Source organism: Papilio machaon, chromosome 9 (genome assembly GCF_912999745.1).
Source record: "Papilio machaon chromosome 9, ilPapMach1.1, whole genome shotgun sequence".
NCBI lineage: Eukaryota > Metazoa > Arthropoda > Insecta > Lepidoptera > Papilionidae > Papilio > Papilio machaon.
Window position 1 is genome coordinate 5,280,265 of NC_059994.1, and position 25,865 is coordinate 5,306,129.

The 25,865-nt window shown below is 31.8% G+C and overlaps 2 protein-coding genes across 3 annotated transcripts in view; one reads left to right on the forward strand and one right to left on the reverse strand.

Moving 5' to 3' along the window:
• Positions 1–25,865, forward strand: part of LOC106711860 (homeobox protein abdominal-B) — a 76,038-nt gene that overhangs the window by 7,310 nt on the left and 42,863 nt on the right. Inside the window, exon 2 of one of the 2 annotated variants that reach the window (XM_014504272.2) lies at positions 15,705–15,751. The gene's annotated coding sequence lies outside the window, so the exon portion shown is untranslated. Of the gene's footprint in view, positions 1–15,704; positions 15,752–24,656; positions 24,719–25,865 lie in introns of those variants that run through there. The other variant, XM_014504273.2, reaches the window with a different exon arrangement.
• LOC106711856 lies at positions 8,569–10,196 on the reverse strand. Its single transcript, XM_045679479.1, has 5 exons — positions 10,052–10,196; positions 9,622–9,741; positions 9,122–9,343; positions 8,719–8,875; positions 8,569–8,646 (listed from the first exon to the last, which is right to left on the reverse strand). Exons 1-5 carry the CDS (start codon positions 10,148–10,150, stop codon positions 8,591–8,593), a joined length of 654 nt encoding a protein of 217 aa, XP_045535435.1. The 5' UTR covers positions 10,151–10,196; the 3' UTR covers positions 8,569–8,590.

A 25,865-nucleotide genomic window follows, 5' to 3' on the forward strand; every position in this document is an offset into this window, starting at 1 on the left:
CATCATCACTTCATCGGGTGGGATCGTAGTCAAGCGCTAGCTTTTTCAGTATAAAAATGAGAGCCATTGTTGTTGATTTACTATTGCCAAAACAGACGTACAAAAACATTTACAGAGTACTTTGTATACAGAGTGAGTGGTACTCTGTGTAGAGAAGGAGAGTTATGTCAATATGTTTTTTTTTCGGAAATGAAATTTCATGATAGCTGATAACAAGAATTGTAATACTAAGAGTGATTTAGTCACTATAAATTCGATAGTTATTCTTTCTAGAATTTACTAACTTGTTAATCTAATTAGTACCTAATAAGTCATATAACTTCATACGAGGTTTAACGTTAATCATATTGAAATTAACCAGTTCTGATTCAAAGAACAAACAATAACCCGTTAAAAGCCAACTTTAATATCAGAGATATCCCGAACTAAAACAGCCCGTCAGCAAAAGTACTTACGGCGAACAAGCTTATGTATGCCGATAACAACCTAAGTACCTACATATATTGTCTCTATCTGCCCCGTAGGCAAATATACCCTCTCTGTATAGCTAGACAAATAAAAGATACGGACAAGATTCCTGAAGAAAGTAAAACTAGCTTTCGACTGTAGGACATTGTGTTTGAGTTGAATTTTCCTTGGATGGGGGAACACCGCATAGAGCGGGTAATGGGGGGAAAACAGGGTGGCATCATTGTATTGATCGGCGGCCATCTTTGATTCGCGCATGCGCCCTTGCGAATGCCACGCTTTAGTTATTTTGTTGCGCTAATTGCAGAGATGGCGCTGGTAATGATATTTGCAGATTTTTTTGTCAATTTATTTAATTATCAATTTTTCTCTTAAAAATCTTTTTCTTCTTAAATGAACCTACCTTTGCCGGAAGATACGAATATTACATTAATGATACATTTACGAAACATAATGTGATCTTAGTTCTGAAAAAAAAACAAATAGGCATGATCTCTTAGTTGTTCTCTTAAAACAAACAAGCAATTAAGATAGAAAAGTTAAATAGGAAGTGGTTGTAAAAATGAAACAGTTCAGATACCTACAGTCAAATAAATTTATTGTATCTAAAAAATATTTATTTATCATTAAATTACATATACAAATACTTATAAATTTATCTTGGATGTTCATTTTTGATAAATGTTCTAGCTCGAAGGAAGTTTTTTTCCGACGGCAATTTACCGACGGCGCGGCGCTGGAAAAACCCGGCGTAGAATTTCCGCATACAATAGAATAATATTTCTCTTCGACATCAATATGTAAATTTTAACAATTGCTGACATGTTTAAGGAACATATTACTGGCTTATTGGCAGATGGATAGATAAATAGATTTAAATAAATTTAAACTAAAACATTAATTCTATTATAGTTAGCATAATTTGATATTTTAAATGTCCCAGCTTTAATACAATTACCAATGGAAAAATTACTTTATCGCTAAAATAGATAGAATGTATTATCATAATGTATTTATAACTAGTCAATAAATTAATCCCTCGGTCCTCAGTAAAGCAAAATCTACTTATATTGTCAATATCTTGTTTTAGTTGACAACCATTATAAAGTACGAATTTTGTTATTTTTGATTTTTTGGATTAAAATAAAGATGAAAATAAAATTATGTATCTTGAATAAGTTTTATTTAATTTAAATATATTTAAATAGTATAATTCTATGTGACAAAACGGGTTCTTCTACCTAAACAGAATACAAAATGTTCAACGCTGATTAACGATCTTTTATTTACTCTAAAATTATTTCTTATAAAAAAGGACGGAAATAAGTAAACACTTGTATTACGGTAATATTCCTTCCAAAAAATTTTATTTCGTTCATTTCTTGTGTGCGTGCTGTAGGCCTAATTTAAGTCTTCCCTTTTAACCCTTATCTTATAAAGTATAGAAATATGAAGTGGATTTGGTGTAGAAGGGGACGAATAAGAAGGGGAAATATTTTTATTTAATTGATTAAGGATAGGTAGATCTGTAAATGCGGAAGCCTATGGGTAGTGGTCACTTCTATATGTTTAGTGAATTCAGGTAGCCACTTGCCAGTTTTGCGTCTTATACTATAAAAAAGAAAATTATTCTGGTATGGTAATATTTACAGAAATCGAAAGAGGGTGTGTTTTACTACCGTTATGAATAACCGGAGGTCGACAGTCCGATATTACCTTTGCCGATCCGTTTTGTTTTACATAAGATTACTTGCATCGGGGTCGTAAACCTATTACGAATGTATTGGTATAATATCTATGAATTTTGTTATTTTACCGTGAGTTTCCACTGCTAAAACAAGTTTTCGAAGATAATGTTTGTTGAACTCTGTTTTTCATAGAGAATAAAAGTGATATAGGTATTTTTGTTTACTGAATTTTGTCGACTACTAAGTGGTATGTAGGTACTTAAGGTATTTTAAGTTATTAAAGACAAGCGAAATTAAAGTTACTTAGACTTTAAAGCATGGAAATATATTTACTACCCAGCCGCTGTTAGATACGTTTGTACTGAATTACCAAGTAGGTACTTATGTTTATATACATTTTTAGGATATAGTTAAATCAAAGTTTCACTGCATTATATTGTAATAAATTTAAATGCAAGAGGCCATCGACCTCCGCTGTAAAAATATCTTCGGTGCAGAGTCGGTGGGGCGAGCGGCGCTGCAAGCAGCTGTTACTGCATTTTACAGTAGTTTTGACTTCACCTTCTACAAAATTGTAGTATCATTTTTCAAAATTTCAATTTACATCTGATGAAAATATTACTTAGTAAGTTCAGTACATAAAAATATTTGTGATACATCATAGGTATATAAGTATACTGTTTCTTGCACTATATATGTATTTCTATGTGAAAAAAGATACTTGTACAAAATGTAGATTCCCATGACTTCATTTTCTCAAGCTAGCATAGAAACGAGTCTGCGGTTTGCGGTTCAGTTATGAGTTCCTAAGTCAAAAGTGTAGCAAACTATAAACTAAAAAATAAACTGTTTGAATGTTGTTGACCTTGAAGTATCTGCTTCTTTAATTTACGCATATTCTTAAATGATAAAAGAAAGTACTGTATACCTCGTTTATAATTGTGCATTAATATATCAATTTTATTTATTTTTAACTAGCTTTTACCCGCGACTCCGTCCGCGCGGAATAAAAAATAGAAAACGGGGTAAAAATCTTTAATTTTAAAAACATAATGGTTTTAAATCTTACATTTTAGGGTAAGCTTTATAGCCTTCAACTAAAACCAGCACAGTATTATATAGACCAAAATTCTCAGAATGATGTTAGAGTTGTCTAGGTCCAATATGTTATCGATAGATAGGGAGAGACTCTTGAATATATTTTTAATTTATGTAGTTAATGATATATAGTACTAATATATTTTAAAAGAAGGCATTTTAGTCTTCAAAGTAAATAAATATTGTAATATAGCAGCGTTCCCGGCGCGGCCGTATCTTTGTCCGGGTCACGTGCTTCGCGTAATAAAAGACGTGGCTTCACAAACACGCTATCTAAGGAAAGTCACTTTCTTTATACTTTAATACTTTCTCGTTTTTATACAATTCTCCTTTTACGCTTCCTTTGGGGACGGGGACGTGATGTAGATATTATTTACAAAGAAAATACTGAAATCTTACTTATATAAATTGAAGTCCTTGAACACGTCTATTGTCAAATAGTTTTTTGGTTATACAGTGGAATCTAGATAACACAAATATCAAGGGAAATGCATTAATTCAAATTACAGTCAGATTATTGAAATTTGAGTGATCCCTGAATACCTACGCAGGACTGCTTTTGGTCCGGATTACAGTCTAAATAATTTGAGATACCGAGTAGGTAATTGATGGTTCTGCAGAAAGTAAATGCTTTTTTCTTCGACTTACTCGTATACTCTGTGGATTTCAACTTAACAAGATTTGAGATATAGATTCCACTGTAAACTTTAGGCACACTAAACTGCTCAGAATTTCTACTTAACAAAAATTTTTGTAACTTTCGTACAATAATACCTACATCATTCTTTCATATGTTATTGTTTATTCATATTTCATTCTAAGAAGGAGAATGATCAAAAATAGGTCAAGTAGATTTACAAGACCAATCTAGTCATATTTTTTTTCAATCGATATGACTACATAAACTACGAAACCTGGTATTTCAGAAGTTCATTTCAATAGATAAATGACGTAAAACTATGTAAATGAAATTCTTATCTGATTAAGAATCAAGAATGAACGATAAAGCATCGAGCAGAATTAAAATGTAACTATTAATATTAGATATACAATCTGAATTTAAAAATTCATGAACCGTTGATAAAATATTTGAGCTTATTAGATTTATAACAGCGAGAATTCATCTTATCTTAAAAATTTAATCTAAACACGTTAATTATAAAGTTAAAATCATCTATAAAGCATTTAATAGATAGAAGTTATTTCTGTTTAAAAGATTTTTAGGTATGACTATGTTTTTTGTTATATGCAATACCGTAATAAAGGCTTAAATAAAAAATGTTTTTTTTTTAAATTTGAATTCAGCTGAATATTAGTCATTTGGGATTGTTAAAATCGATTGCAAATTTCAAACTGTATGTTAAAAGGGAAACATGTTAGGGTCTGTATCTTCATTTTATTCAAATGATGTTACAGTTTTACGAGATCGACGCGGTGGGTCGGCCATGCGGCGGTAATTAAAACCTTCCCGGAGTGACATTTACGCTGATGCGTGGATTCAGCCTTAATGAGCGAGGGCGGGAGCTTTGACCGAAACTTCGGGACCCCTTTAATTAACATTTTCCACGCAGCCTCTCGTCTCGCTATGTACATAAAGATATATAGCGCCAATCGCCTCTTAAATTCAAAGTAATTAAGTTGTATATCATACGTAATGTGAATAGTAAATTCCATTCTTAGAAATGTATGACTAAGATTGACTTATGTATGGTTATAAGGATTACTTTTAGTCACATTAATGAAATTAAATTTGATTCAATCTAGATATTTATTCTAAATAAGGTTATGAAGAACATTCTTCTTCACCAAAAGTGCTTGTATAGTTTACATTATATTTCTGTAACTCTTTACGACTGCTAGAAAGTGGAACCAAACTGAAAAATAAATTGCGATTAAATTAATTCATAACCGACCGACCTTTTTTCGTAAATGCACAATTTAAAGCTACGTCCTATTATTTATTATTTCCTTATTGACTTCTCAATGCATACGAAACGTTCAAACGAATGTCGCTTTAAAGATGGCACACTGCTAGTTTCACTGATAGGAAATGATTCAAAAAAAAAATTAATATAGACAAATAAATTCATACACACGAAAAGTCATAATTTTTGACTTACTTATGAAACTGATAGCCTGATGCAATATATGTAAGTCGAACAAACTGCAGCAAGAACATAGCAAGCCCACAATAAGGGCGGTTATAACAAATGCAACGCGGACTGTTAGAGAAAACAAAATCGCGAACATAAACCACGTTGCAGTTTCCTTTATGCCCTGGAAAAGCGAAAAAATACAAATAAGATCCCAAAAAACTATGGTACTACAAGAGTTTTTCTTTTAAAATCGCTAAACAAGTGCAAAACGACGAAATTAGCGACAAAGAATGATCCCACAATATTTAGATGGAAAGTGGACTTACGATCTAAATTGTTTAGTCAACAAAAATAGTATATTTAATTAAACCAAATGCAATTTAGAAATATACTTACCCGCAGAATTCCGTATAGAAATATTATGCTTGTAACCAACATAGCAATATTAGAGATGAAGCACACAATAGTAATTATGCTTTTGAGAACATTCACGATACTGTTGGTACTGTTTGGACAGATTGGATACATAGTGACCATTCCAATGTCTGAACAGTCAAGCTGTAAATACAATAATATCTTTGATTTTCTTTATTTATATTAAGTACATAACAATGAAGGTTGCTCATTAATTGTTGAATTAAAATGTTGCTCATTTTTGAAATGGTCTCATATTTTATAACTTTATCAAGTTATATTAAATGGGATTTACTCATTGGTTTTTGAAATAGTTTTTAAATGTTAGTACCATTAAATGTAAAAATATTACGATACGACTTATACAGTTGTAACTTATTTTAATTTACGATTAGCTATTTACGAGGAGTGAGGTAAAGGAAAGAAATACAGGGGGGGTTAGATAGATGGGACTTGTTTGCTTGGGATATACTTACATATTGTAATGGTAAAAATTGTTATAAAATCTATCTTATGATTAATTTACTTACGATTCCATATATAGCTATTAATATACAACCTAATTTCAAATCAACACAGAAACAGCAATATTTCACAGAGGATATATACGAAAAATCTGACATTTTAATTTCTATTAATAACTTATCGTAAACATACACTTACAATGACAGCTATCAATTATAAAGAAGACATATTTAAATGGAAGAAAATAAAGACCATAGAAAAAATAAAGGATTTTTTTTATTAAGGATGAAACTATCAAATGAAAATTTAAAAAAGGTCAAAAATTATTTATTACATTCATTACCATAATATTTATTTTCTACTTACTCATTTCATTTATACTTTCCTTAAAGTTATTTTAATTTAAATTAACTTAACTTTTATTTTATAATAATTTTTGATCCTACAGTCAAATTACTTTAGTTTTGAGGGACGTAGTTGAATTTCCAAGGTTAACACTGTATTATAAATAAATAAAAAACATACGGAATAATTTTTTTTCTATGTCACAACACCAAAAGATCAGTATGTATGTTGCATATATTAAAAAAATATTTCTTACTTCCGTCTTCAAATTTTCAGTCATCTTATTTTCATATCATTTATAGTTTTCCTTTCTGTATGCATTAATGACAATTTGAAAGTAAACCCATCCTGGAAAAATCATTTTTATGTAACAAAATAAATTTTCTTTTAATTCATTAAGTAAAAATTCATTACCTATACAGAAAATAAATAGATTAGTTGTTGTACCAATATTTGTGCACATAATTCTTTCCGATTGCACCATTACAAGTATTGTGTATGGAAACAAAGACATCAGTGATGAAAGCAAGAACAATTGAAATGGGATGACCAAAAACGGGTGTTTCTAAAATGCACAGAAAATATATTAGGATCATTAGGACTGCTCTCCTGCTTAACCGTGAAAAGTTTAGAGAACACAGTACAATAAAGACACAGCATGTTTCTGCCAACTGAGTTATAACAACAAGAAATCAAAGCTATTTTAATACCATATGCAAAATGGCTGTTTAAAAAAATCTGAATGGCTGTATTCCTTGAAAAACAATGAGGCTTTAATATCTACATCTCTGTTTAAGCAATTAGTTGAGAATATAATTTAAACTCAAATGAAAAATTACTCACAAAAAAGAAAATATTCAACATAAACACGAAACAGCTAACCATCAGACCCAACACAAGTATGAAAAGAGAGGCTTTCATAAATTTTAGAGTCTCTGTGAGATTTGTATGTGGAGTATATAAGTTTGAACAAGATGGGTTTGTGATCTCATTTATTATCACTATACATGACAGCTGAAAAAAAAAATATTGACTTCGTTCTTATTTTATGAGACATGAGATGACATGAGCTCGGTTAACTTCTTACTGCTTGTTGTTAATTTAAACTATATCAAGTGTTTTCACATTTACATTTTTTCGGTAGAAAAAAAACTTACCATTGTCAAGAGAATGATTAAAAGTACTGCAAGTTTCATATTTTTTCCACAACAACAACAAGATTATACTCAACATTATGTTTCCCATTATTGTAACTAAGACGGCTAGTTTTCAGCAAGCTACCTACAATAGTTTATGTACACCAAACAAATAAATAATGATACATAACGTTAAAATACTATCTATCATACATATAATTTATCGTACTAACATATCAACATGGCCAAATGACATTTGACAAGTATAATGTGACAATTATGTAGGTTTCATATCAAACTATATTAATAAATGAAAATACGCCACTGCTTCTTCATTAATATGAATGAATAAATGAATTGTTATCATATCTAATATTATTACTAAATCTGTAAATCGAAATTATAAAATTACGCCATCGGTTGAGATACCTCTTACTTTAGAAGTTAAAACAATGGAAATAGTGGGTATCAAATACTTTATTAATTAATCAACAATGCAACAACATTACATACATATTAAAAACGTCTTTATTTCCAAGTTTATTATAAAGGAATATTTTCGAAAATCAAACAGCTCATAATGTTATGGGCAACAGAATGATATTGTAAATCAATCAAGTTCAAGTTACATTTAACCGTAATGATCTGGATTCATAAAAATAAACGCAGGGTTCTTAAAAAGAATAAACAAGCAATACTGAAGCAAAACTTTTTAACGTCGCAGTTAAGAGATGAGGGCTAGTTTAGGCCCTACAACAAAATAAATTGTAGTACTGTTTAGTATATTTTTCGTAGACTCGCTCCGCGTTATTCAAGTTTGTTCAGTTCACATTAGGTACATGTTTTACTAATATAGTGTTCTTAAAAAAATACTTGAATTTCAGTTTCCTTGTGCTTTCCTAAATGACTTTATAACTACGATAAAATAGGACCACACTGAAAAAAAATGGATTTAACACAAAAAAATAAATTAGTAAAAAATTTTCGTTTTTCATTTTTTAAACTTACCCACTAAATCGATCAATGTGAAAATAAACTCCAAAATTGGGAAGCCAGTCCCAATGGAAACGCATACGAATATGTAAAACATTCCATAGATAAATGCTAGTAACGTTGTCGCAATTGCAGTATATAAAAACCATTTTACTGTTTTCTTATTCATTCGCTGAAAAATGAAAAATAACATGTAAATTTATTTTTGTGATATTATTCCACATAAACAATATAAACTACATAAACATAACAACTGGCGACAAATCTATATTTCGTAATTTGCGTGTAATAATATCAACTCTCGAATATGTTGATTTACATACATTTTTTTTTTGGTTTTACAAAAATAATTGATAATGGAATAAATGATTATGGTGTGAAGCTATTTATTTAAAAATTGATATAGAATCTAATTTACCCGGAAAATCCTAATAAGGAAAATAATGCATGTAACCAAAAAGACTACATCAATCAAAAATACAAGAAAACCAAAGTATTTCAATGTTTGAACAACACCGAGATCGTAAATATTTGTCGAATTCACACTAAGTGCATTATATTTCAAATTTCGTAAAGAAGTTGTATTCATGTTAAAGAATGATCTTTCTAGACCAGCATTTGCACTTAAACCAAAGCTGAGCTGAAACAAAAAAAGTACACATTAAAGAAAGCTGAGCTGAAACAAAAAAGTACACATTAAAGCTAAGTTGTGTTAAATCATTTAACATACATTTAGTAAGTTATATAAGTTTTATTACTGATCTCATTGATTTATCGAATAACTATACTTACTTCAAAATAAATGTGAAAGCTTATTCAATGAAGCATCTTTATTTAATTAAAGTAAAGCTTATTTAGTTTGACTAGAGGACAACTTTACTATATACCGAAAATATATATATATCGTGACTAACTTACAACATAATGAAAGTTGATATCGACGACGTCAGGTTTCTGAGAACAGGTGGTCATAATACAGGACATACGGATAAGGTAAGTGTGTCGCACGAGGGCCCAAGTTACCGCCGGACATGTTACCTGAAAATAATATAAAGTATAAAGCAAAAGCAAAGAATCGAGATCTATAGTATATAAATCAGTTTTCCAAAATTGTCATTACTCATTCACTAGTACATAATAAGCTTCAGACTACTTTATATTTATTTATGTTGACCTTATATAAAGAATATAGAAAACATTATTATATTTGTTAAACCAAATTCATTTGAACTATATTCTTGTGGGTCTCGATAGTAATATTATCGAAATATGTTGCGAGTTTATTTTTAAATGTAAGATGTTAGGTGTGTATGTACTGTAGGTAACATTTAATATAACATAAATTTACAATCCCCAAAACTGCAATAATAATCACTGCACTTCTTAAATCTGGTATGCATATACAACAACTTGTAACGTCTGGGATTCTGCTATTCAAATCGGACATAATTTAAATACATAAAAATTGTGCTATAAAAATTTAACACAATCAAAAAGTCAAACTGACATAATGTCACAGATTATGCTAAGATGTTGCTTCTACAAGTTATTTTATTTTCGCATATCATCTTTTTAAACTATTCATGTAGGTATTTTGTGTGTCTTTTTAAGAGTTGTACCTTACTTTTTAGTAAAATCTTTTTAACATTATATATTCATAGAAAAGGGCGTACGCGTAAACAAATAGTAATTTATCTTAGGATTCGGCCGTAATACGCGGCTTAGTTTAAGCGCCGAAAACCGGGGATTTGAGCATTATTGCTTACTGCGCGGGCCTCAGACGGGGTAGGCGGTGCGGCACCCGGGGGGGGGGGGGAGAAAGACTCTTAACAAGATTACACTGAGATAAAAGTGCCTGGGTAATGGCGCCGGAGTAAGCCGGCCCCGGGCTGCGCTCTAAAATTAAAGTAAAATTGAAAGGCACTGGCTTTTGGAAAATGTCGGCTGACAGCGGCGTAGTTTCGTAATTGATTAAATATAAAAGATACAAACGATGACAAAATTGACTCTTTTCCCACCGAGCCAGATAAATCTGTCGCACTTTAAAATTTGTATCTTTACAATAAAAGACGAATCCAAAAAAAAAACAATTTCTAAAAAAACATTAAAAAATATTCGAGCGAATCATTTATTAACACGGGAAAACTTAATTTAAAAATACGTAGGCTTGTATCGATCGATACAAGCGGGCAGGGCTTGTTTCAAATTCAATTCGCAGAGTGGGAGGAACAATAAAACTTGATCCGCCGGTATATCTCCGCCCGGCATCACCTGCGGCCCTCTACGTGGCCCGAATGCTTAAATTTTTGTATAAGCAAGTATATAAGGCATCTTACTGTGTAGGTACTATTTACTTATAAGCAACCTTTAAGCATCACCTTACACCTTATATGTTATGAACGGTGACAGAAAGTAAAGTGTTTTTGCTAACTTATATTTAGACAATTTATAATACATTTACCATGGAATCGAGTGGCTTTTGCCAGTACAAAACAGAATACCATTTGCACTGTTTTCTAATTCAAATAGTGTACAAAATACACTTGAGGTTGTTTATTAGATAGGGTAAAGGCGAGATAGATGCCTCAGTGGGATAGATGCCTCATTTTCATAAAACCTAACTTCCCAAACTCGCGACTAAAAATCAATAGTATAACTAAGAGCCGCAGGTACCCTGCACCTTAGTTAGCAATGGGCCGTGGTGCGGTGAAGATGCATTTCGCTTATTTGTGGATTTATGTCCGCGGCGAACTTAACAAACACGTCAAAGTTTTAAAGGTAAGTATTTGCTGTTGTATATCTTTATAAGTAGTTATTAATTCCGTTATATTTTTTATTACGTCAATATACTGATTCATCAAGTATGCATCTAGATGGAAATAGTAGCTCTTTTGTTTTTTATTTATTAAAAAACTACTTGGGCATCTATCCCTATCAAAAAGGATAGATGCCCTGATTTTCCGCGGTATAGGTGCCCCTAGGGGCATCTATCCCTCCATTCACCAAGTTGTACTGAATGCGCTTTGAACATATTTTTATGTTCTATTATATTTTATATGTGTTTATGTATATTTATATTTAGAATTTTTACTGATTGTAGCAGAACTATGCCACGAAAATACAAAAGAAAGTAAGGAGTCCGAGCTCGAGTATGTTCTTGGACTAGAGAACAATTACAGTCAGCTTTCGAGGAATTGGACAAAAATACAAATTAAGGGGAAGAAAACTAAAGGTTGCTTGCCGGTAAAGAGAACTAAAAGAGATGAACAGCATAAGCCTAAAGATACAAACAAAGATAACTGCACAGAATGTTTTGAAAATTATAAACATACGAAGTCTCAATACGAACTGCATACATTCTTCAGAAATTATTGCTCAAGATGTGGAAAACTAAAAGCTCTATCCGGTTAAGTATCATTTCAGTAGAATTACAAGATGAAGATTTTTTTGTGTATTTTAATTTTTTTAAGTAAAGGCTTTTATGAATACGCGTGTTGAAACTTAATAATTAATAAGTTATAATAAGAATTTAGAATTTCTGTTTTTGTTGAACAAATGATGTTAGAAATTTATTATGATAATTTTATTTGATCTCATAATTAGAATTAAATTGTAAAGATGACAATTAAAAGATTTTAAAAACTGCAAGATGCTTTTCATTATAAATAAAAAAGACAAAGACACAAATAAAATGTTATAAATATTATAATTTTAAAGTATGAAGGGCATGTATCCCGCGCCGCAGGCATCTATCCTTGTTAGTATTTTCATGGTGGGGCAACTATCCATACGGGAAGGCATCTATCCTCAAAAATCGAGGTCCACAAAAAGCTAAAATCTGCAAAATCTGTCATTTATAGGCCCAAAAAGACAAATCATAGTAAAAGATAAAGAATTAAACTAGCTATATTAATAAACACTATTTATATAAAATTAATATTTTTTAAATTAGGAGTATATTCCAAAAAGTGGGGCAACTATCCCGCCTTTACCCTATATTTTTTCGTGTTCCATAAATTTATTTAATTTTATAAGTCTAAGATATAAGTTGAACCTCAATTTATCTTAACCAGAAAGGCAGTTTCATTTTTCATATCCGTGGAATAAAGTAAGACACGTCTTTATATATATTTCCAGGAACACTCGCGCTCCGACACCGTGTCTACCGAGAAACGTCAAAATATTTCACACCAAAGACCTTTGTAAACATGGGAGGCGGCCGCAACTATGATATATCTCTATTTTTTACATCAACTTTCGTGACACATGGCAAAAACGCGCTCCGGTCCAGACTCACGAATCCGCAATATAGGCCCCGCGATAAATCTTCAAAGATTCCACTTTAATTTATTAAGTTGTGTTCTGTTTTTACGACGAACCGCCGCGGGGGCGCTCATTACGACGCTCCTCCGTGATGAAAAAACTTTTCCCCTTCTTACAACATTAATTACGAAAGTCGGAAAGTTTCTTCATTCTCCGACTGCGTCAGCATCACATAAATATACCCACTTAACTTTCAGGACCGCTCTCCGCTTTTACGATTCTGTTCTGCGGTGAACAAAAAAACTCAGACCTAGTTACTTCGTAGCGCTGATAAGAAAATATCAAGAAAATATAAGCAGTAAAAAGGCTGAAGACATCACGTAGCAAAACAGGTCTCGGAGTTTTATGTCGGCAATTCGGGGCGTGCACAAAAGAAATGCTAACGTCGATGCGGACGTGACTTACCCCAGAGCGCTCCAAATGTCCCGCCTTGTATTTGCTTGCTATAGATATAAATTTACTTGAATGCCAGAGAAATAGAGGTTTTATATTTTTTAATAATTTTCACAACAATGACACAAAAGGGGTGTTTGTTGCTGGGCCATGGAGCACCAAACGAATGGTACGGCTAAATACGGAATTGCCGTTTCCAGAGAATTTTTCAATTCAATTCAATTGTTGGAAATTTATTCACATTAGCATTATATTATCTAAATCTCAGAATTTTATTCGGATTTTTGGAAAATACTTGAACGCGAGCAATAAGCGATAATATAAAATTCAATCACATTCACCTTTTCATGATAAATAAGCAAAACGAAATAAATAATGAAAATTTACCACGATTTGTGTAATATTTCGACCATAGTTGTGTTAGTGTAAAGATATAGTCGACGGAAACGCGATCGAAGGGCGAACTCCATTTACGTGAAGCAGAGGGCGTATCTCGTGTTTTTAATTTATGCTACTATAACTCAGCTGGACGGCCGCTCAATAGGTAATTTAGATGTTCCCGACAACATTGTCGTAATGAGAGCAAACTTTGGTAGGGTACAATTTATTGGTTCGGTTCGACCGATTCAAGTGAGCAGTGATGTAATCTGATGATTTTTATGTTAATTGTTATATGACTAATGATGGAGATAATAATGTTTTGAAGTGTTCTTAAATTAGATTTAAAATCAATGTAAACGTATATCAAAATATTGTTGTACATTTTTCATATAATAAGGCACATGAAGTAAAGGCCCCGCAGTGTATACAAACAAGAAAACTTAAAATATCGACCTCAATCTGCACATAAATTTGTATGACACCGTATCGCACGCGGGGGCGTCGTTACATTTCCTTCTTAAAATTAAGTCTAATTTTTATGTTTATACAAGTGTTTGGATTCTTCGTGAGATCATCCTAAATATAAAATGTTTCTTTATTCAAATAAGCTGGGCTTTTTGTATCTGCATCTCGACATTGCTAACAGTTAAGTAAAACATCTAAAGGGCGGTTTACGCCTTCTCTTTGGACGTCCTACTGAGACGAATTACATGACCGAAAATAAGCTTTAAATTCTTAAGTTTAAAGTTGATTTTCGTCTATCATACTAATGATTATACGACTTTTTCAAACGTCATTGGGATGCTCTGGCTTAAACGAAAAAGCTCATAATATACATAAGATATGGCATCATGTGGCAGTTTGTTATGAAGTTTATAGTGGAGCCAACTCGGTTCTAGTTACAAGCTTACGGAGAAAAAAAAATGGTGGTGGAATATTATATGTAATAATTTAAAGATTCAATCGCCGTGTTCTAAAAATCTTAGTCGAATTATGAATACAGACATGCGGAGTAATTGGATAGTTCGTATTTCATGTTTATAGTCGTCGGTGGGGCGTTATGATAAATGCCTTAGAATATTTCGGTTACTATTATAGAGCACGATGATTTTATGCTGCTTAGATTTTTATTCAACTTCAATCATAAACACGACTATGAATCGTTTTGTTCCTTTTTAATCTTTGACTAATGTTTTTTAAAGTACTTTGTTGTGGCTAGTTTTACAACGTGAAATACTAGTAGTTTATTTCGTAATTGACAGCATACATATATAAGTAGAATATAAATAGGTGAAACGAGAATATTTTGTGGATTCATGTCTAGATATCATTCGATTTAGGTAACGGAAACAAATGCTAAGTAAATATACGTTAATGTAGAGCGATCAAATTTGATTGCTATCGAATAGTCACGATCCTAGCGGTGGAAATAGCCGGCTTTACTTCCGAATTCCAACTGGCAAGGGATCGATACTCGATACCAATAAAACGGCGTCGATTCGCGAATACATAAAACGTCGGATTCGAGTCTCGCTCTCTGTATAAAGCTAGGAGAGAAGGGTTCCAGTTTTTATTACAAGGAATTTGCATATAAAGTAACCATTCAAGAAAAGCGATCTTCCATACTTTTTTTTTCGCGTATTCATTGTTGAAGGTCGGAGACGCACATTCAGTTTTATGACCTTTGATGCTTTTTTAGCGTGTATAAATAAATAATTGTATCAACAGTTTTTTGTTGTCTGTGATTTATCTGAGAAAGTATTAGAAATGCTTTTATGTTTTGACATGATACTTTGAGATGGTTATTTATGTTGGTAATAAATAGTCGTTATCGTTGTGATAGGTGTGCGGAGTGTGAACTAGGTTTGCGTTCATTACACTAACCAGTTGTTGTTCTATTTCAGATTCATGGATCAATGCCAGCTGACTACACTATGGATATAAAATACTGGTAAATTATTTAATTTTTTAATTTTTAACCTCTTCGCGACTTTATATTTGTGATTTTAATAAAAGTGAAATCAAGGCAAATTTACCTATATATTTGAAAATATTTTGGAAAAGTTACAGTTCACATTTGAATGACTATAGATTTTTGTTCGAAAACCTATTGTGTGTAAACGTTAAGGTGGTTTCTATATAACAAGATACTCAAATGTAAATAAAATTTATAAGCTTTCAGGTAGTTTTTATCTTAAGAAAAGCATACATCTATATCGATTAATGATTTTGTTTTACATGTAGTACTAAAAAACTAAAGATATACATAAAAATAGAGATACATTTATGTAGACATAAAAAACGCAGTGACCACGGGGCGTACCGGCCCATTCCTAATAAAAATGATATTTAATTGAAGTCGATAACATGTTGTGCCGAGATGTCCAATAAACCGCCTTTATTATTGCTCTGTTAAGCCGCCCGACGTCAGATAAAAATTACCATTGCCTTACTTCTTAACTCTTTCAAATAATGGACTCTTATTTTTTTCGTTTTTTGTATTCGTTTGCATACCTTACATTATCATGGTGTCATATTTCCCGCTTTTTTATTAACCATTTTGGAATTTAATCATTTATGAAAATAAAGAAGCGAAGAAACGATACGAAATGCGAGATTTTCTGGTACCTACATATAATTATAATTACACATTTGCACTGTGCATGTGTGCACTGCAATAAAATTTAATCTTATAAGTTCTGTCTACAGTTTTTTGACCTTATTTTTAATGTTTTTACTAATAAAGACAGAAAAAAATACGTTCCTCAGACGACCGAGACGATACGATCGACTCAACGGGTCTTGCTGAAATTTGACTTAGATGTAGAACAAGGGCTGGAAGAACACATAGGCTACTAATTTTCTTTTGCGGATGGAGTCGGTGGCAGAAGCTATTTTAATAATATTTTTAACTAAATAAATATTTATACATGCAAATAAGTAAGATCTTCTAGTCTGGTCATTATAAATAATTTATTTATTTAAATTCCAAGACGTCGGTTCCCATCTGATCGATATCAACCTGGCCATAAATTATCCACAAGCCTTTAATAGTTTCTTGATAGCGCCTGGAATAGTATCTCGTTTGCATCAATTTTCGCGTGGGATATTGTAAAGTTCCACAATGTATCGCATGCGTTCCGACGGCAGTCAAGATAAAAGATGCTGCGGAGCACAATGGCGTTTAAGTGATAGTTATGGCAGTTTTTATAGGCAGTTAGATTTATTTTTACTGCACTGTTTGTTTTAATGCGTTTTTCGCGAGTCGAGAGGTCGCACCGATTGCTCCTTCATTCATTTATCGCCATAATCTTTCACGCGTCTGGTTTACTGACTTACCGACTTAATGTGTGTTTAAATCGCTTTTATTATTTTAAATAGACACTTCAGCGTTTTAATACTCCCTTAATCATGGAAGTTGAGCATAACAAATTGAACATGTTAGTTATAAACGAAAACTTACCTAAAGAATAACTATTTGTTATTGCTTCCTATGGACCTATAATTATCCATAATAACCGAGTGGATTCTCAGAAATAGTTGTAGTTTTTTATTACATTTTTAGTGTTATTATTTGTAGAGAAAATTTTACCAATTTATTTAGGTTACCATCTAATATTTGCCTAAATAATTGTACAAATATTTATAGAAGTATAATAACGTGAACACGTAGCGTTCTGTGTTTGTGCTAATAATTCGATCTCATCCGCGTTTATTAGCGCGAACTATGACAGCGCGAAGTTCGGGCGGGAAGAGAGAGGGTCTAATCAGAAAATATAGGGTAATAAAACGCCCCGGTGGCGCGCCGACTTAATCAAATTGTCGAAATGACCAATGGAAGTAGGTTCCGATACCTATTTCTCGGTATAAAGAAATGTATGGATTGACATAGGTATATATTTATACTTTGAATAACAAAAAAAATTGTGTTCCAGCATCCTTAATTTTTAAAAGGTACTGCGGATGAAATTATTTAGATTGGATTTATTCACTTTTTTATTGGCGTTAAAAGTGCACTGTGCTATGGAAGATAAATCGATATTCCCATCTGTCTCCGTTATCTAAAAACAAAGAACTCTTCAAAAATTCAGCACGTGACTCTCGGGATGTGTCCAATAAATCAGTTTTACAGCATTCCTGCGTCATTTCAGTCGTCGAACGGCATAAAATGATAATTTTACTGCGCTCCCCTTCCGTCTCCAGGAGTTTACGACAATTGTGAAATGTATCGACGCATCGACCGTCACCTATAAGGTGGACTACACATGCCATAACCCTCTCAAGTTTCTCAATTTTCAAAAGCAATAAGATTCAAAATCGCACATCGGTTTTAAGCCGTGGTGTTTCGGCGGCCATCAACGACACATGGCAGCTTCTTCCTTATCCCTGATATTTTTAGAAATGTGCTTCTAAACTCATCAATCTTTCAGGTGCCTATAACGGTTTACAGTTATACACGTCTAGTGCCAATACTTAATTTTATAAGAACTGAAAATCGTAAGTTGTTTTTAAATATTTTTAGTACAACTAAATAACATTGGATTATAAAATTTACCTAAAACGTATTAAAGTCTTAATCTAAAATAAGCGACAGGGATTGTTAAAGAAGGTAACGCAAATCAATGTGGAGCGAACCAAATTCCTACGCACTGATAAAATACCTACCTACGCTATGTAGGTATGTATTCGTTATTCTTCGCATTTCACTTGGAACTATTTCTGGATAACAATTAGACAATACTTTCGTACAAAACCTTTTAAAGAAAATCCACAAACCAAGTTAAATTTGTTTGAGGTGATAAGTAAAACTGTAAATAAATTGTGAGTTATTTGTTATGTTAATGAATCAATTTGGAATGTTATTTGTGTTCTTTTGTCATGCAACGCAATGTGTCTATTACAATGAAACGTGTTTTGTTTTGAACGTCATGAATATTCTAATATCCCAAACTTAAAGTAACAATTATAATTCTTTTGTTTGTAATGTTAATTTCCTAAAGACCGATCAGTCCTTGAACATTGTTTTGTATCTCATACTACTATGAGATAACTTAGCTAAGTTGTTCAGGGTATTAGCATAAAAAACTTAGACAGTGTTTAAATAAATATCTTAAAGATACAAACGGCAATCCTCTTGTACCGTGACTCTATAGCCTGGCTCGGATTTTTGACATTATGGCTGTTGAAACATTATTGTAATAAATGCTATTCCGAAAGTAGGAATTTATGGCACAACATAAAACCACGAGGACATACACAATATCAAACACGTGTTTAACTAAACAGTTTCTAACTATATTTTTTGGGGTAATACAGTCACTGTCTGAGGATTTAAATATTTTAATTAATGTGTAAATTAACAAAATCTTCGAAGTAAATGTTGTTTCATAAGTCAACAACATTTTAAATCTGCCTTTTATTTAGGTTATTAAAATAATAAAAATATGATGACAGAAGGATCTTTCGTATTAAGATACCAAAAAAAAAATATATTGAACTAAATCTACTTTCCGTACCTATATCATTAATGTTATGTCCAGACTAATTTATAACTTAATTGGAAGAATATAATTCATACCTTTTATTTTTCCCGAAGTTTTAAAATTACATTCCGTTCCAAGAATTGAGTGTTTTTTTAATTTTTTTTCAAAGGTTTCATTCAGAATATGTTTAGTAAAAATATGTGTGTAAGATATGTAAAAAGAATAAATAAAAAAATGACCACTTTAAATATCTATATATATAAAAGAAAGTCGTGTTAGTTACACTATTTATAACTCAAGAACGGCTAAATCTATTTGACTGAAAATTGGTGGGCAGGTAGCTCAGAACCAGGAAACGGACATAGGATCATTTTTACCCCGTTTTCTATTTTTTATTCCGCGCGGACGGAGTCGCGGGTAAAAGCTAGTAATATATAAAAGAAAGTCGTGTTAGTTACACTATTTATAACTCGAGAACGGCTGAATCGATTTGACTGAAAATTGGTGGGCAGGTAGCTTAGAACCAGGAAACGGACATAGGATAATTTTTACCCCGTTTTCTATTTTTTATTCCGCGCGGACGGAGTCGCGGGTAAAAGCTAGTATCTATATAAACTAACTAAGAGTAATTTTTAAGATGTCAAGTTAATTTTGGTATTTATTGCAGCAAAAGTATTGAAATTTTTTGTTTACCCAAAGGTAAACAAAAAATGTCAATACTTTAGCTTTAGAATGTTTTGGAAGGTCCTAAGTATTATAACTTTAAATATGTATTACGGACCATGGCCTAGTACATAAGCATAAGCAAGGGTTAAGTGGTTCGACACCCGGAGTTTACAGTCACTTTACCGCTATAAACGATCTCTATAAAACGTGAAACCCCGCGCTCTCATTTTAACCTTTTAAGTACTTTCAAATTGACGTTTATTTAGTTTAACACAATTATTAAGTGCAAAAACATTTCAATAAAATATGTAAGTACGTGTTGTCTTTTTAACGAAGCACTTGTTTTATTGATACGAGATAAAAAAGTAGATATCCATTGTTTATAAGATTTAATACAAACTATAACTTTTTCTTTATCTTTTTTGGGAGGCAGGCTTTAAATACATAATGTTGTCCAAATAATAATTAGTAAATGACTCTTTTTCCACTACCATATAATATCGTTGTTTAATTTGACTACTCTACCTTTAGCGAGTTCTGATTGTAACAACTGTAATTAAGACGTAAAGATAGACGAGAAGGGATAATTATTCCCCTCATGCATATATGAATGTGAACCTTTGTTAAATCACGACTAGCGATAATGTGAAAGTAAGTAAAGATAGGTCGTCGGAAAGGGGAAATTCCGTACGCGGAAAATCATCTTTACCGAGGAATAAGAAATATTTATTTCTTTTACATAACTTACACATTAAATTTTAAATTATTAAGATGCTCAATTATTCAAATCGTTCATTATACAAAAGTACAAAATTTCAACTTAGTTAAGCAAGTATGATATTGTCTAAACAATTTAAAAAATACTAAAGAATAAATACGTTTGACTTGACATAATTAACTAATATGTTTTCTTTGGATTTTTTTATTATTTTCACTAAAAATGCTTACCTTCCAACATGACATCATTACTACACGTATAATATAAATACAAGAGCGACGCACACACGCAAAGCGGTCCGGTCCCGGTCGAAGCGTACGGACTCAGTCAATGATTCTCAAACTGCGATATTTTTATCTACTATTCTTTATTGTACAATTTGATAAAATTATTATAATAGACAGAACCACCATTTTACTTACAAATTTTCAATAGTTTATTCAGTCTCACACGAATTTTTTTGAAAAAAAAAAAATGAAACTGTTAACAAGATTAGTTGGTCAATTTGTATTAAAATGTTACTAATAATTTTCTATAATATTAGGGCCAACTTTTATCAACGTATTGTTTTTTTACTTATTTTTCATTTAAGAAATTTAGCTTTCGCCCGCATCAGGAACTTAAATTTTAAGCCAAAATAAATTTAATATCAAAAGTATCGTTAAAGTTTGGGAAGTACTGCATAGGAGCGGGCTGCCTCGGGCGAACGTCACAAAATGGCGGCTGTAAAACAAGTGAAGAGTGAGTTACGGTCGGCGGGGAGAGGCTGGTGGCGGGCGGCGCGCGCGGCGGGAGCCAATGGCGGCCAAGCGTGCGAGGCCCCGACTTTGCTCTTTCTTTTATGGATGTCGTTGTTTTTCCTTGCTTCGCTTTTTCCTGACTTTTTGCGAAGCCGTTTTGTTTGCTTTGTAAGAAGCGACGCATTGCAACAATGTATCTCAAAATTTTTTACTAAGTCTAACTAATATATGGGACATCCTTTTTATGTGTAGTTCACCAACATTATCTGTAAGAATAAGCAAGATTGTAAATTAAATTATAATAATTTTAATTTAATTCTGTATCACTTTAATTATAATATAAACTAAATTAAGGTAATTTTGATTGAAGCAACTTGCTGAAATGTTATCGTAAGATGATAATGGTGGTGGTTTAATGGCAGTTTTATTAACATTTATGTAATTCTTCAATTACATTAATTTTTAATTTATTTTCGTATCCTGATATTTAATAGAAGTCTTTTTATATAAATTAAAAAGTAGATGATTTTTCTGCAATTTATCATATTAAGATAGTTATACTTGTATTGAGATTAGCTTACTTTTATTTAGTTTAAATAATTATTTATAAGTTAACTGATAAGACTGGCAAATGCTGTAAAGTTCGTCAGATTATAATTAAATTAAAATATTTTTTATAACTCATCGTCGGATGAGTACCGTAAAAACTAAATACTCTTAAAAACAAAATTAATCCAACAAAGATACAAGAAATAAGAAATTACTTTTGTAGCAGAGAACTCATCAGGAAAACTTCCTAAGCAATAATTTAGTTGAAGACAGAGGCCACGTCTTAACGCCGTGTAATATCCCCCACTGACATATTTATTGTTTTTAAAGGGGCGGGGGTTGCTTCCGCGAAGGGGAACTTTGTCTTCAATCTACATAGGTAAGGGATGTAAGGGATGCTTACGACTAGGAATTGATATTAAGATAAATGTTCTTTTTTCTTGTCTTTCAGATCTACGATCGTCAACAATAAATTAGACACTGAAACGTTATCAGTTTGATCAATTTTTAAGAAACGATGGAGTTGTTATAATTTTTTTTAATATAAAATCCGCTTAACAGGTAATTATTTTGTTTCCACAAACGAAAATTTTACGACTTACGATATAGATCTCGGTCGCTGTGTAAATCTATGAGGCTTCACGTATAAATATTTTAGGTTACTTAATTCCCGATCCGACATAAAAGTACAAAATCATAATAAAAAACATCAAATATGTCAAGTAAAACTTACAAGATATTTGGAAAATAGCAATTAAGCAATAATTTCTTTGGCCTATGTAAATTGTATCACTGGTTAAAATGAATAAGTTTCGTAGGTAAGCAATATCTCTGTGTAACTTAAGTAACGACTGTTGCTATACTATGTTTAAGAGTTTGTTTATACTAGCGTCTGTCAGCTGCGAAGTAAAATTAAAAAGCGTCCGCATGGATTTTTCACAGGGCCATCAAATGTGAAACTGCTACCACTATTTTTTTTTAATTTCATGTAATACTAATAGAAAATAACATAAGATAGAATAAGAAAAGGCGAAAGATTTCATTTGTGATTATTTTTTAAATACTCGTAGCTTAAATTATATCAATACCTACTTAAATATCGTTTTCTTTCGCAAAAGCTGACCAAAAGACCTTCTTCCATTTTACTAAGGGTCATTTTCACAATGTCCAAATAAGTCCTGAATAAACTACTTGGAATTTATATGTGAAATAAAGTCGTTTTTGACGTTTCATAATCTTGAAGTTGTGGAACGCGAACTATTTCAAGGGAAGTATTATGTGTTAGTTAATTTATTTCTTAGGAACTATACTTGGACGTTGGGTAACAGGCCCTAATAATTTTTTCTTTATTATGTGCCTATTGTGTAAAAAATTTCCTTGGCCAGGGTGAACAAATTGCATATTAGTATTACGAAAAGACTCCGTGTCTCTATGTCGTTTTGTATTCTTAATACATGCATTTACTTGGTAGATATAGCAGACCGTCTCGTCGATAGGTATACTCTTAATATATAATGGAAGGTAATTATCTTTCTGGTATAATCGACAACCCTATACGACAAGCAGGCGTGGGGTTCGGGTCGTCGACCGGCCGCCCGCGCCGCTCTCAAATAACGCTCCGCAATATCCCGACCGGCTTAATCCCGCGCTGCGCTGCGCTAAGCCTTATAAACGCTTTTATATTTATAAAACAAACCTTACATTATTTAAATATCGAAGTTAATATAAATTTTAATGTTAAATTATTTTATACTACGTCTCGAAAGAAAGTCAAATCTTGATCAAATACCACATTATTTTTAAGTATCAAAGTGATATTAAAACCGTTTTTGTTTCTTTGAAGCGCTAGTTCTTATAGAATTCAGTAGTGCCATGATACAATAAATATTTATTTTTCACTTTACGAGCTTTTGTTAGAAAAGGATATTCAAAAATATAATAAAAGAGACGTTACTTACATACTTAGACTTAGTATTAATCTAACAAGGATTTATAATTAAAAACTATTAAATGTAGTTAGCAAACTATAAAATAATACATCCACTTAAATAGAACAAATTACGAAGACTTAATTAAAATATTTATTTTTATGTAAGATGGCACTTCAGTTTTTTGGATATGGTATTTGTAACAACGTATAAGGTTGCTGCCGTATATATTTATAATCCAATTGAATTTAAATGTATAAAATGTATATAATATATATAATAACCTGTAACTATAACTATGTTTTTGAATAAAATCAAAACAATTCAACGAGAACCGGGTGTGGTGTGGCGTGGTGTAGGTACGAGTAGGGCTGGTGGACGAATTAAGACGTTGTGTCGACCGCAAGGAGCGTCGAGCTGGACTCCGTTGATTATATTTACATAGCTACTAGCCTATAAATAAATACCGGCTCGCACACACGTGCACAAATGACGTTGTTTTAAGTTTATTTTATTTTTACACCCGCCAGTGGGTGCGCGCGCAGCACGTAATTTCGCGTTAGAGCGCGCGCGCGCACGCTTCCCCGCAACATGGCGGATGTTTCTTGACACTCGTATTTTTTAAAAGAAATAAGTGTAGAAAACTTTTACGACATTATTATACGAAGAATGTGTTTGCTTAAACTTTTTGTCACATAAATAACTCTTTTACAAGAGCTTATTTAATTGTTCGATTAAATGTTTAGTTTCGTGGTCTTTGAAATTGCCTATAAAATTAAAAATAATTAAATACAATGACTATGCCGTGTTTCCTCGAGGATATTGTAAATTAATGTAAGTATTTATTCAATTCATTCAATATGCTAGCACATTTTATAACTGCACAACAACAATTGAACAAGATATTGAAATTAAAAACACTTTACGGTTATTACCTAAATAAGTAAGTGCTAATGTGCGTTGTACAACGATAAATTTAATTTTATGATGTATTAAATAATTGTTAAGATTTACTAGTAGTTTCTTAATATATTTTTTAAATGTATGTGGAAATGTTTTACAAATTGTGTGATGTGTGTGATGAGATATTGAGATTAAGTAAGCCAATCTATTTTCACTAACCATCTAAAATCTGCTTTTACTAACGTCGAAGTCAGCATTACGCTTGAAACCGAATTAGGTACTAAATATTATTTTAAAAAACTTGCACGGAATTTTATTCTGTTAAATAAAGATATAGATATTCTGAAATCTGTAAATGTTAATTATTTTAATATCGAATTAACATTCAGTATTCATTCTGTATGCATATGAGTTTGAAATGTATATTTAGTTTTTTCTATTAATCTTATATATAAAATTCTCGTGTCACAGGGTTCGAACTTGAACTCCTCCGAAACGGCTTGACCGATTCTCATGAAATTTTGTGAGCATATTCAGTAGGTCTGAGAATCGGCCAACATCTATTTTTCATACCCTTTTTAGTTTTTTTTTTTTAAATGCGCGCGGGCGGTGTCGCGGGCGACAGCTAGTATTTTCTATAAATCTTTTAAAGTTACTTAATAGTCACTTTAATATTAAGAGAAAATGTTATAGTAGTTACCAAATATATTTCATCGAGCATCTACTTCTAAATTTTAATTTATTGTCCTTTTATACTTTAGCATATTAAAATTCTAGATCGTTCAGACAATTCATAGTCTAAGTATTAAAAGAATTTATAGTTCACCAGCGTGGCGTGGTGGGGCAGCGCCATCTGTGAAAACAAACGTTTGATTGCGAAAATATAAACTGACTAAAAAGGACGCCGCAAGATTTAGAATCTATAAAATCAGCAATGCGGTAGTGGTATTCTTAAATGTGCGATGCACATGTTAAATCAATATGAAAGGAATAAAATCAATTAAAAACATATATATTTTCAACTCAAAAGATAATATTAGAAATTGTTTCGTGAGCATACCAGTGATGTTCCTTAATC